Source organism: Peromyscus californicus, unplaced genomic scaffold (assembly GCF_007827085.1).
Source record: "Peromyscus californicus insignis strain IS unplaced genomic scaffold, ASM782708v3 Scaffold_23__1_contigs__length_62951481, whole genome shotgun sequence".
NCBI lineage: Eukaryota > Metazoa > Chordata > Mammalia > Rodentia > Cricetidae > Peromyscus > Peromyscus californicus.
The window spans coordinates 59,869,745-59,882,714 of NW_026294534.1; the positions used below are offsets into that span (position 1 = coordinate 59,869,745).

Below are 12,970 nucleotides of genomic sequence, written 5' to 3' on the forward strand. Positions count from 1 at the left end.
ACTAAATAGGGGTGGCAGCTAGCACCTATTCCAGCCTCGAATCCCAGCATCTCAAGTGGAGAGCAGCCCAGGCCCAGGCCCTAGCCCCCAGCCACCTGCATGGCCACAGTCTCTCAATGAACACTTAGAACTAACATTTTCACATGTGTGTGATGTATTCCTGTAGCCCTGTCATTCCTCCCCACTCCCCACAAACCCCTTTTTCATTCCTACTTCCACATTTTTGGTTTGCAGGCTCTCTCTGTGACTGAGCTTAATTAGGGCACGTTAGATGAGCATGGGCAACAGCCAGTGGCCACAGTGAGCAGAGAAAACTTTCTTCTCATCAGCAACCTACAACTACAGGTACCTTGTACACTTGCTCAGGCCTTCTATGGGGCTGACAACGAGCAGGGAACAGTTCCAAGCCTAGAGAGGGGCTCCTCAGAAAGGAGTCCACAGCTTCAGACAGCTCTGATCACCAGCCCTTGTAAGCTGCCGCCCCCGTGTGGCCAAAATGTCCTGAGAGCAGGAGCTGGGTTCCAAGGGCTCATGCTGTCTCTGCTTCTCCAATGCCAGGTGCTGCCTATACAGTACTGGTGCTCCTGAAGCTGCATGCACAGGGCTCCTGAATGGGCCAACTGAAGGTCTCCTGCTAAAAGCCAGGCCTCCCTGTGCCGCTGTGTACGTCTGTCTGTCACTGTGCTGAAAACTTGCGGCATGCCAAGTGTTTTTTGGAAGCAGCATGTCACATTGCATGTTGCAACTGCTGCCAGCCTTTGGCACCTGAGAATTATCGGGATAATACTGGGATACCAGTGAAGAGGGCATGGTGGGGGAGGGCAGGGACCCCATGCTTGGACACTGGCTACCACCTGTGGTTGGCCTCCATCTCCTGGGGTTCCACATCTGAATATTCAACCAACCTCACACTGAAGATAGAAAAACACTGCATCAGCACTGAGCGCACACAGGCAGCTTTCCTTGGGACTACAAATGGAGCTACAGACACAGCACATCCTGGGAGACACTCGAAGCCACCCAGATGTGCAGTCTGTGGTACTGAGTCATGTCACAAGAGGAATGACAGTGAGGATTTGGATGTCCCCTGGGCATCACGCAATACACCTTTATGGATACCAGGGATGCCTCCACCCTCAGAATGGCCTCCTACTGCCTCCTTCAGGTGGCCCAGTAGAAGGATGGATTCTGTTAGGGAAACTGTGCCCCATGAGAAAAGTTTGCAAGGCACACCACACCAGTGGCTCTAAGGACAGAGTTGATGCCCTGCCAGGAGAGGACAGGGCAGAATAGACAAGGGTGCCACCAGGACAGGACAGCAGTGGCTGAGAGAGCACTCCTGTAGCACTACTTTCCTTAACTGTTTTGAGGCAGTGTTTCTCTGTATAGCCCAGGCTGGCCTGGAGCTGGCCATCTTCCTGCCTCAGTCTCCAGGGTTTGCTGCTACAGCTGGCTTGACTCTTTTATTCATTACCAAAGACCACTCAAATTCATGCACTGGTGTGCTGGGCAAGGACCTGTGACTTAGTCTCTCTCACCAAGACCATGACTCCAGGTTAGCAAGTTCTTCATAAGGATGAGCCCTGCTGCTTTCTTCTCAGACAGGTCTAGCTCCATGTGTAGCCCAGGCTAGCCTCCAAGTCACAGCCGTCCTCCCACCTGAGCCTACCAAGTGCTGGAGGAAGACATGCATCCCACTCGGGCCTTGAGCTGCTGCACTGTGGGATGACTACTTGCTGAGCTCAAGATGTGGCTCTCAAACCACATGTCCCCTCGATGAGTGACATCAGCCACAGTACATCCTGGAGCCAGAGCAGACAGGGAAGCTTTTCAGGGCCCCTGTTTAGGACAGGGGTGTAGCTTTTGTCCTTGAGTAGTGCAAGCTGTCTTCATATGCATATTCATTCACCTTTGCTGTGAGCTGGCCCTTACCATTCAACACCCTCAAGAGTTTGGTCCCTGGAGGTTCTAGGCATTTGTGTGGTTCACTTTCTCCAGACACCTCAAGCCTGAGGTCTGTCCCCCTGGCCTCCTGGGACCACCATGTCTATCTCTTCCTTCCCTAGGTCCTTGGCAGGCAGACAAATGTACAGCCCTGGGCCACTCACTGACCTTGAGTGTGCTTGGCCACAGAGGCGCCACTTCACGCCCTGAGATCTGAACCTTGTTTGATCAGACCTGAGCAAGATGGGCCGAGGCTGATGGCACCAGGAGGGACCTGGGCTTTGGCAGCTTCGAGTGTACACAAGGTATCCTATCCCAGGTCAGGTATTTTCCAGACCCTATCCACTCTCTGCTGTGTAAGGTTGTACTCAGAGTGTGACAAGTGCAGGTACACACCTATGTGGCAGCAGTTACATCTGGCTACCCACACAAGACGCATGTGGCTGGGGCTTCTTGAGAGGGCCTTACCTTGGACATCTGGCTGAAGTCAGCAAAGCCCTCGGCACTGCTGAAGGAGCCGCTTCCAAAGGGGTCTAGGGTTCCAAAGGGATCTGCAAGGGGCACCAACACAGTTGGGGTTATGGTCTGAGCAGATGTGCCTAACATCAAGGGGCAATCCTAGGATCCAGGAGTAGGAGACTCAGGGCTGTGAATGTCTCTGGGAAGATGGCTCACAGTGATCAAATGAGGGATTGGTTCCTGCTGTCCCACCAGTCCAGGAGAAACAGGTGACATGGAGAGAATGAGCCATTAGAGGGTGGCTGGACACACCACAGTTTGTGTGTGTGTGTGGATCATCAGCTGGGAGAGATTCCCTCACCCCCAGCTTTTCAGATAAGGTCTCACTCTGTAGCCCAGGCTGGTCTGGAACTCACAGAGATCCCCCTGCCTCTGACTCTTGAGTGGTAGGATTATTAAAGATGTGTACTCCCATGCCTGAGTCTGTTTTGAAACTAGTGATCCTCTAGGCTGTTTCCTAGTGCTGGGGTCAGAGGTGAGTGCCACCATGCTTGGGAAACTGTGGACTATTCCCATTAAGGACAATGAGCAAATGGCCCCCAGCAGATAAATTGTCTGGAAGGACGGATGCCAGCTTCTGCTGGGACAGACAGGTCTGTGAGGGTGAGATGAGGGCATCCACTTAGGCATCACGCTCCACCGAGCTACACTAATCTGGGGACTGATGACATTATTGAGGCGTGATGTAGTCAGGAGGGTGGGAGCTTCAAGTCTCACCTGATCCTTTCGAGGAGATGCTGGAGGAAGAGAAGGGATCACTGGACTCAAATGGGTCGAGCTGAGGGAGGAGAGAGAAGAGTTTATTCTGCCATCTACCCACTCAATGTACTTTCCAACACGTTCAAATGCCATTAACAATACCACACATCAGAGAGGGTGGGGTGACTCAGACAAACCTGGGCAGTGGAGGGGAATCCTCAACAGATGCCCTGCAGCAGGTAACACTGATGAATGCTATAGTCCCCACAAATGACCATGAAATGAAGGCCTGAGAAGTGAACCAAAGCCACAGACACAGAGGGCATTAAGATCTGGTAGAAGTGGAGTCTCTGCCTAAAATCCCCTAGAGAGGGGTTGGGGGCAAGGCTCAATAAAGGGAAGGAAGTTTGTCTTTCAATGGAAGGAAGAGAATCAGAAATGACACATGCCTGGTCAATCCTATGAGCACTTAACAGGCTTGATGGTGCACAACTTTAATCCTAGCACTCGGGAGGCAGAGGCAGGCGGATCTCTTAGTTCAAGGTGAGCCTGGTCTACAGAGCAAGGACACCCAGGGCTACACAGAGAGACCCTGCCTCAAAAAAAGCCAAAAATAAATAAATAAATAATAAAAATTAAAAACAGTAGTTAACTCTTTTAAATTCACACCTGTCTTCCCAGCACACAGGAGGCCAAGGCAGGAGGATTGCTCCAATTCTGAGGCCAGTTGGGACTACACTGAGAGACTATGCCTCAAAAGAAAAGAGAAATAGAGGAGAGAGACCCACATACAAAGGATCAAAGCAAAAATGACAAATGCTGCCAGCACCGTGGAGGTGGAGACAGGCAGATTTCTGAGTCCCAGGGCTACACAGAGTACCTGACTCATAAAAACAAAAACAAACTAACAAACAAAAAATTCAGAGCTGGAGGGGTGGCTCAGTGGTTACAAGCACTGGCTGCTTTTCCAGTGGGCCAGAGTTGGTTCCCGGCACCCACAAGGTGGTTCAACCACCTGTATCTCAAGGTGCAGGGATCTGATGCCCTCTTCTGGACTCCATAGGCACCAGGCACTCATGTGGTATACAGACAGATATGCAGGCAAAACACCTACAAAACTAAAATAAAAACTTCTTAAAATCTTTAAAAAGGAAAATCCCAACAGAAAAGCAATTATAAGGCACAAAGCTACACAGAGAAACCCTGTCTCGAAAAACAAAACAAAACAAAACAAAAAAAAAAAAAAAAAAGAAAAGCAATTATAGGTTGTGTTTCACTCTCCAGCATGCTGGGCAAAGGAACTGGATTCTAGAACATGTAGAATTATGCATGCATGATGAGCTAGATTGGGGATGGGACCCCAGTCTCAACATAAAATTTCTTTGTTTCTCTCGTGTGTGAGGTTTGTTTGCATGTGTGTGGGGGTGAGTGTGTGCATGCAAAGGCCAGAGGCACCTGGCCTCCTATCTCATCGCCCTCTGCCTTACTCCTTTGAGGCAGGGTTTCTCACTGAATCTGGAGCTGGGCTGGCCAGCAAGCCCCAGCCATCCTCCTGTCTCTACCCAGCTCAGGGCAGGCTGTGATGTCTAAGATCTCAGGCAGCTTGTTTCACAGGTGCTGGGGTCTCCATGTCCACCTCAGGCTTGCACAGGCACGTTCCTGACTGCTGAGCCACCACTCCAGCACCCCAGCACTGCTACCCACCCTGTGGTTTGTTGGCTTTTTTTTTTTTTTTTTTTTGAGACAGAGTCTCACAGTGTCTCACTACTTGCTATAAAAACCAGGCTGGCCTGGAATTTTGTTGTTTCTTATATTCTATACACAGCCTGAAGGGAAATTCGCACAGCATTCTAAGTGCACTTGCACCCTGGCTATATATATCCAAACCACATGAGGTCAGATGTGGAACTTTGCACTTGTATCATGATGTCAGGTCTGGCAGGGGCAGATTAGGTCCTCTGAAAGTTACATGAAGGGAAAAGCAAGCAAGATTGGCGCTTCCTGCCTTCTGGTTCCTCACTTGCACAAAAACCACTCCTTCTGGGCAGGGCTGGTTTCCTTCTCTGGCTTCTGCCATGTTGCACCCACAACAAAACCAATGGCCACACTACTCCAGAACTCTGAACCAAAATAAACCTCTTTGCTTTATTAAGTGTCCAGCCTCAGGAATTTTGTTAGAGTAACAGAAAACAGGCTAACACCCTCTAAGTTATCTAACTCAAGTGATGCCATCAGTGATTTGCACCAGATGGATCCCAGAGCACAGCCAACGAGATGGTTTATTAAGTAAAGGTGTTTGCTGACAATCTGAGTTTGTTCCCAATAACCTACTTGGTGGAAATAGACATCAACATGTGCTGTGGCACTCACAAGTGTACACACACATACAAAATAGTGGCTGTGGACTCTTCAGTAGTTAAGAGCTCTTGATGCTCTCGTACAGTCTGGTCCCCAACATCCATGTCAGGTAACCCACAACAGACTGAACTCCTGCTCTAGGGAATATGATATTTTCTTCTGGCCTCCCAGGGCACCTGCACACATGTGGTACACATAAATTCATGTAGATACACACACAATAAAAAAATATGTATTTTTTAAAAAGAACCAAAAAGAAAATAAATAAGAATGTAATTTAAAAGAAAAAAGACGGCAGGGCAGGCTGATGGAGGGAATGTGTGGGCTCTATGTGTGTGGCGCGGGGCCTCGCTGTGTTGTCCAGGACGGCCTGGACTCAAGTCTTCCCCCAGCTTCCCCTCAAGTGGACAGGACAACAGGTGCAGCCACCATGCCCAGCTTCTCGTGGTGTTTTGCTGTAGCTGTGGGAGACAGAGTGGAGGTGGGAGCAGAGGAGAGGGACAGGAAGGGACAAGAGCTATTTGAGGAGATGCCCTGGCCCCGACGTGGCGCCGTAGTGTGCTGGCTCACAAGACAGGACCTGGCAATGACAGCACTGACCAGGAATGAGACCAGGCTTGTAATCCCAGCTCCTGGCCAAGCCAGCCTCCTGACACCATGGACCCATCCAAACACACATCAGACCAGACCTGCTCAAGTGGGCCCAGAGACCACTCACCTTTGGAGGTAAGGAAGGGTTCTTTGTGAAGGGGTCTGAGGTAAACGGGTCCTTCTTTGTCTGCTTCTTGAAGAAGTCATCAGTGTTTGAGCTGTGGAATGGGTCACTTTCTTTGAAAGGGTCTCCTCCAAATGGGTCTAGAAAGAGAGGGTACAACGGGTGAGCAATGATACTAGAGAGATGTGAGGAGTGGACACCAGGGAGACAAAAACTCAGGATGAGATGGAAATTGTGGTGACTGGTCAGTTGCCCCAGAGTCAGGACCTCTCAGGGTGATGGACTGTCGACTGTCCTTCAACCTCTAAACATCTGTCAGAAGCTTTCCTGGCACCTGCTGCCAAACCTAACAGGCTGACCCACATAGAGGAAGAAGAAAACGGACTCCTACAAGTGCCCCGACCGCCACACATGGCACACCTACACACAACTGTTAAATAAAAGTTTCTTGAGACGGGATCTTGCTATGTAGACCAGCTATGTAGGCTGGCTTTGAACTTAGGAGATCCACCTGCTTCTGCCTACTGAGTCACCGAGTTCTGGGATTAACGGTGTGTGCCACCATGCCCAGTTCATAAAACTTTTTTTTTTTTTTTTTTGGTTTTTTCGAGGCAGGGTTTCGCTGTGTAGCTTTGCGCCTTTCCTGGAACTCACTTGATAGTCCAGGCTGGCCTCGAACTCACAGAGATCCGCCTGCCTCTGCCTCCCGAGTGCTGGGATTAAAGGCGTGCGCCACCACCGCCCGGCTCATAAAACTTTTTTAAAAGGAGAATTTTGTGATGTGTACATCATGCTCCATAATAAAGCCGCATTTAACACTAATAAGCAATGTGGGTGGTGCCAGGGTCAGGAAGCACACTGGTGGGACCAGGGGCAGGAAGCACACTGGTGGCGCCAGGCACTGGACAGGATGGGAGCTACTGTGACAGATGCGGGTTTCTGCTGGGGTACAAAGTTTCCAAATCTTTTCTGTTTCTGTGGCTGGGGATGGAATTCAGGCTTTCAGGCACACTAGGCAATGCCAACACAGGAGAAAAAAGTCACACATGACATATGATGGCTGTCTTTTGCTATGACATCATTGTCCCTGGCATGAGTGGTGGGAAATCCCACCATGTGTGACACTCACATCACACACCCAACATAGGCAGCTATGGCACAAGTGACCGTGTCCCCAAATGAACTGAGTCTGGAGAGACTCTGAGCACTGAGGGACACAAGGAAGCCAGCCTTTACCTGTGACTGCCGTCTGCTGCTCTGCGAAGGGATCGTTCTGGAAGGGGTCACCTGGAGCAGAGAGAGCAGCAGTCAGGTGAGTGGAGGGAGGACAGCGGGGAGACAGGCCTGCTGCCTGGTTCAAGAGAAGAAGTGGTCCCTCTGCACCCGGCCCTGCCACAGAGGGTCATGGGTAAAAAGTGGGAGCCCCAGGCCGGAAAACACTTAATTAAGCTGGCCCAGATGCTTAGCCGGCTGCAGAAATAACTAGTCTTTGAGGAAGCACTTTTCTTTCTCCACTCTGGATCCCTGCATTTCCTACCTTGCTCAGTAAGAGGACAGGGACACAGTGGCTGTCCTGGCCATGTCATGATGACCTATGACAATGCCAAAGCTGCTGGATCCGTCCCTTAGACCTAAGATCAAAATCTGAAAGCTCCCCAGGCATGGTGGTGCACAACTTTAATCACAGCACAAGCGAGGCAGAGGCAGGAGGATCTTTGTGAGTTCCAGGCCAGCCTGGTCTACAGAGTGAGTTCCAGGTCAGCCAAGGCTACACAAACATCTACCCTGTCTCAAAAAACAAACAAACAAACAAATAAAAACCTTAAAGTTAAGGGGCTAGAACAGTGGCTTAGCAGTTAAAAGCATCGCTTGTTTCTACGGAGGACCCAGGTTCAAGTCCCAGCATCTACATGGCAGTTCACAACTATCTGTAATTCCAGCTCTGGAGGATCTGATGCCCTCTTGTGCCCTCTAGGAGCACTGCACACACATGATGCACACACACGCAAGCAAAAGACCCATACATTCACAAGAAAGTATTTTAAAAAGAAAAGAAACAATAGTCCTTTCATGGCACGCAGGCTGGGGCATACCTTTGAAGGGGTCAGCTCCTTTAAATGGGTCGGACTTGAAGGGGTCCTCCGCCTGGAAGGGGTCTGGATGTAGTTCTTGTGAGTTGTTGCTAAACAGTAAGGCTTTGTTTTTGAAAGGGTCATCCTAGGAGTGTGAAGAAAGGACAGGCACTGAGTTACTTCTGATCTAAGCCAAGTGCAGGATTTCACGCTTAACTCAGATCTGCACTTGATGCAGTGTGAGCTGGAACAGAATGCCTGAGAGGAGTCACACAAGTGGAGATTTTGGCTAAAAGCAACCCTGGACATGAATTTATTTGCTGAGGAAGCAATGGAGACCAGGTGTGAACTCATGGAAACTCTGCACCATAGCTTTGCAGTGTTTCAATAAATCTAAAACAACTCTAATAAAGCCACTGAGGAGAAAGAACAAATAGATGGAATCTACCCACCCACATGGTGGAATAATACTCAGCCTTGAAGAGGATGAAAATTCTGCTGTAAAAAGAGGAGACTTGAGGATGTGAAGCTAAGTGGAAATAAGATGTCAGTGACAGAGAGATAAATGCTGTGTGATCCCATTCATACGAAGCCCCTGGAGTCACCACATTCACAGGGACAGAAAGTGGAATGACGGGGCCAGTGCCATCGACCCTCACCCCCCACAAGTTCTATGTCAAGAAACAAGTGGGCCGTTTCTGCCTGAGTGGGAAGTGGGGCTTGGGGTGACACTGGTACAGTGGGAGCTGCTAAAGCATGCAGGGCACTTTGCATTTTTATAAAAAGGTGCTTATTTCTAGAAACTGGAAAGTGTATTCAAAGCAGCAGAACAACAACAACAACAAAAAAATTTACTTTTGAAGAGTGCTTGTCCATAGTGGAAATGGCCTGTGGGGCGGGGTAACCCCTGTAAGTAGAATGCTGGGTTGAGAATTAGGGATCTGTTCTGCTTAACAGAGACACAATCCTCCATGAAACAGGGATGTTTAACTGGAATACTTTTTTTTTTTTTTTTTTTTTTTTTTTAGGGAGGCAGGGTCTCGCTGTGCAGCCCTGACTGGCCTGGAACTCACTATGTAGACAAGGCTGGCCTTGGGCTCATATATCAGCCTGCCTCTGCCTCCCTGACTGTTGGGATTAAATGTGTGGGCTACCATGACCAGCAGATGGTTTCTCACAGACACCTGCAGCTGGGCGAAGGGACTGTCATTCCTCCCCTGACCAAGTCATTCAAAGCTAGGACATCTGTGAAAGCAGACAATGGTTTGAAGAAATGACATGAAAAGGACGCATTCTAATAAGGCTGCCTGCACCTGGGATAGGAGAATGGTGCCCAGAGGGACTAGGTTAAGAGGAAGCCACTAGATAGGAACAGGGAGCACCCTGGTTCTGGGAGAGGCTGAAGCAGGAGGATAAGAGTTCCTCACCAGCCTGGTCACACAGTAAGATAAAACAGGAAGCAGCGGTCACTGACTTGGGGGAAGAAGTGGTGGGCCATAGTCTTACCTGGGACTGATTCTTCGGAGCTTCTGGGCACAGGCCTTCCTAAAGAAGCCAGGCCTGGCGCTCAGGGAGGTTAAGCACAGATGCAGCCAGCGTGGCATCTGCTGAAGACACCTGGGTGCTGCCAGCCCTGAGAGGCACACACCCCAGTGCAGCTGCTGGGGTTCAGGATGGAGAGAAATGCGATGGGAGATTCTGACCGAAAGAAGCCCGTGCACTGAGGCAGAAGACAGACCTACCTCTCTGCCCTACCATGGGCAAAGGAAGGACACACAGCTGTTGGGGTTCAAGGACAGAGAGACACCGGCAGAAGGTCATGACCTAAGGAAGCCCTGAACCGGGCAGAAGACTCTTGTACTAGCCCTGGGTGAGGAATGGGCTGTGTTTCAAAAGACAAAGGGATGAGGGATGGAGCTTGGTTTCAAAAGGAAACTCATGTCATTTATGGACAGGGCTAGGTACTGACTATCTGTTGTTTACAATTGCTGAAGGGAAGACGAGGAATGGGTTTCAATGGAACAAATGTGCCTGTGAACTGCACTACCAGTTCTCACATGGTGGCATGGCGGGACCTATGCAGTGATGTCAGAAGGAGTCGTACACCTTGTGCAACTGTGACACTCCCCCCAAAGGGGGCCACAGCATAGCTGGTTGCAGATCAGCGGCAAAGACTAACCGAGCATGTATGCAGCCCAGCACTGCAGCCAAGGCACTGGCTCAAATTAACAGTAAGGAAGAAACAGAGCTGGAAAGAGGGCTTTTCCCCACCCACAAATGGGAACATGGCCAGCCACCAGCCAGGAGAATGAAGGGCATGTCACTCTGGGAGACAGAATATAAGGGCAAGAATAGGCCTGTGGCACTTCCAAATGCAGGACACATTCTATCATTGTGTGCATAGAAGCGGATAAATGAATCTACAATGCCACTAGTAGATGCCATCTTCTCAGAGCACCGAATCACGTGGTCACTCGGTGATGTAACTGCATTAGGGTGGGTGATAAGTACCTTCACAGAGCTAAAACACAGTAACTACTTTCATTTAATTACTAGGTTTTGCAGCATGGAGGATGGGACCCAGGGCCTCACACACACTGGGCAAGACCCCACTACTGAGCCACGTGCCCAGCTGCAGAAAACACCTTCAAAAGCAAGGCAGCAGCTAGCCCTAAGCTCTGCCTGCTTTCAGAGTATGGACCAGGTCACAGAGGACACCCAAGAAGTTTCTGTGACATCCTTGCCTTTTACAGAATGTTGGGGACTGGGTGTGGGGTGCATCCCTTTCATCTCATCACTTAGAGGCAGAGGCACATGGATCTCTGTGAGCCCAAGGTCAGCCTGGTCTTCATAATGAATTCCCGGCCAGCCATGGCTATACCGTGAGACCTTGTCTCAACAAAACACAACAAAACCAAGTTTGTTGGGTGGGTGCCCAATGCTGCAGCTCCTGCTAACTGTACTGATGCAAGTATTCCCATCCTCAGTTGAGTTCAAGTTACCAGCTAAGCGTCTCTCATTTATAAATCCTTGCTGGGAGTCCATAACCTTGGCCCCTGAATGTTACCAAGGCTCGAGTGGCCAAGGACCCAACCTATCCTGATGAGTCAAAGTAACAAATGGGATGGTGCACGACTTGCTCTCTGCTGGGTGGGCTGGCTGGGTATCCAGGAAGAGGCTCCCATCAGTCACAAGAAATAAACATGGCCTTGGGCTGGGTGAAAGGCTCGGTGGTGAGTACTTGCTAGCATGTGTGAGGCCCTGGGCTCCACCTGTGCTAACATGTGTGAGGCCCTGGGCTCCACCTGTGCTAACATGTGTGAGGGAGACCCTGGGCTCCTCCTGTGCTAACATGTGTGAGGCCCTGGGCTCCTCCTGTGCTAACATGTGTGAGGCCCTGGGCTCCACCTGTGCTAACATGTGTGAGGCCCTGGGCTCCACCTGTGCTAACATGTGTGAGACCCTGGGCTCCACCTGTGCTAACATGTGTGAGGCCCTGGGCTCCACCTGTGCTAACATGTGTGAGGCCCTGGGCTCCTCCTGTGCTAACATGTGTGAGGGAGACCCTGGGCTCCACCTGTGCTAACATGTGTGAGGGAGACCCTGGGCTCCACCTGTGCTAACATGTGTGAGGCCCTGGGTTCCACCTGTGCTAACATGTGTGAGGGAGACCCTGGGCTCCACCTGTGCTAACATGTGTGAGGTCCTGGGCTCTACCTACAGCACTGTGAAAGAAAAAAGTAATTAAAGGTATACACACAGAAGTGAACATGGTCTTAAGAATCCCATTGTCTCCACCATGGGAACTTACATTTAGCTCAGTGACTCAAGAATCACCTACAGAAAGTTCTAGATGTGCCACTCTGGTTGCACTGTTCTCCACAAGCACAGTGCCTAGCTGCACCCCACAAAGAGAACTGACAGAGCACACTCTGCTCCAGACAGTCCCCAGATGGAATACTGAACAAAGACCTTGCTTCAAATTGTTTATTAAGAAATGGAAACAACCCCAAAAATGATCTTAAAACTATTTGTACAAAGAGATGTGGGTTCCTTCAGACACAAGTCCTGAGCTTCTAGGTAATATATCTGATAGTTACACTGTACACGTGACAGTCCACCATGCAAACTCTGCCTGCTTCAATAATGGACAAAAATTACCAGGTATGAAAGGCTCAGGTGGTAGCAGAAATGACCAGCTACCTGAAACTGTCATCCACTGCCAAGATGCAGCCCAGGATGTGAGCCTGATAAAGGCACAGAGAACCGGGCACACTCCTTTAATCCCCACAACTGGAATCTCTGGAGTTCCAGGCCAGCCTGGGTTGCAGTGACACCTTGTCTCAAAAAGAGAGAGAGAGAGAGAGAGAGAGAGAGAGAGAGAGAGAGAGAGAGAGAAAACGAACAACAAACCAAGCAGGCTACAAGGGCAGGCTTAAGCCATGATTTCCCTGGCCCAGGACACAGGACAAGCCAGCTGCATGGGGAGCAATGGTGAGATGGAATAGAGAGCACAGTCACAAGATGGAAACACACACCAGCTACAGGCCACAAAGCAGGGAATTCCATGGGAATCCCATGGAACAGTGAAGCCTGAGATGCCCATGGTGGGCAGGAAGCCACCTGCTTGTGCGTCTAAGAGTGAACGGGACTTCTGCGGGCA

At 50.1% G+C, this 12,970-nt stretch overlaps 1 protein-coding gene across 6 annotated transcripts in view; it reads right to left on the reverse strand.

The window, feature by feature from the left end:
• Eps15l1 (epidermal growth factor receptor pathway substrate 15 like 1) overlaps positions 1-12,970 on the reverse strand; it is a 93,677-nt gene that overhangs the window by 26,075 nt on the left and 54,632 nt on the right. For all 6 annotated transcript variants that reach the window (XM_052752467.1, XM_052752469.1, XM_052752468.1 and 3 more), the window contains exons 17-21: positions 8,329-8,452; positions 7,472-7,522; positions 6,239-6,375; positions 3,181-3,241; positions 2,413-2,495 (exon numbers count right to left, since the gene is read on the reverse strand). In XM_052752467.1, the coding sequence (XP_052608427.1) occupies positions 2,413-2,495; positions 3,181-3,241; positions 6,239-6,375; positions 7,472-7,522; positions 8,329-8,452 (456 nt within the window). The remainder of the gene's footprint in view (positions 1-2,412; positions 2,496-3,180; positions 3,242-6,238; positions 6,376-7,471; positions 7,523-8,328; positions 8,453-12,970) is intronic.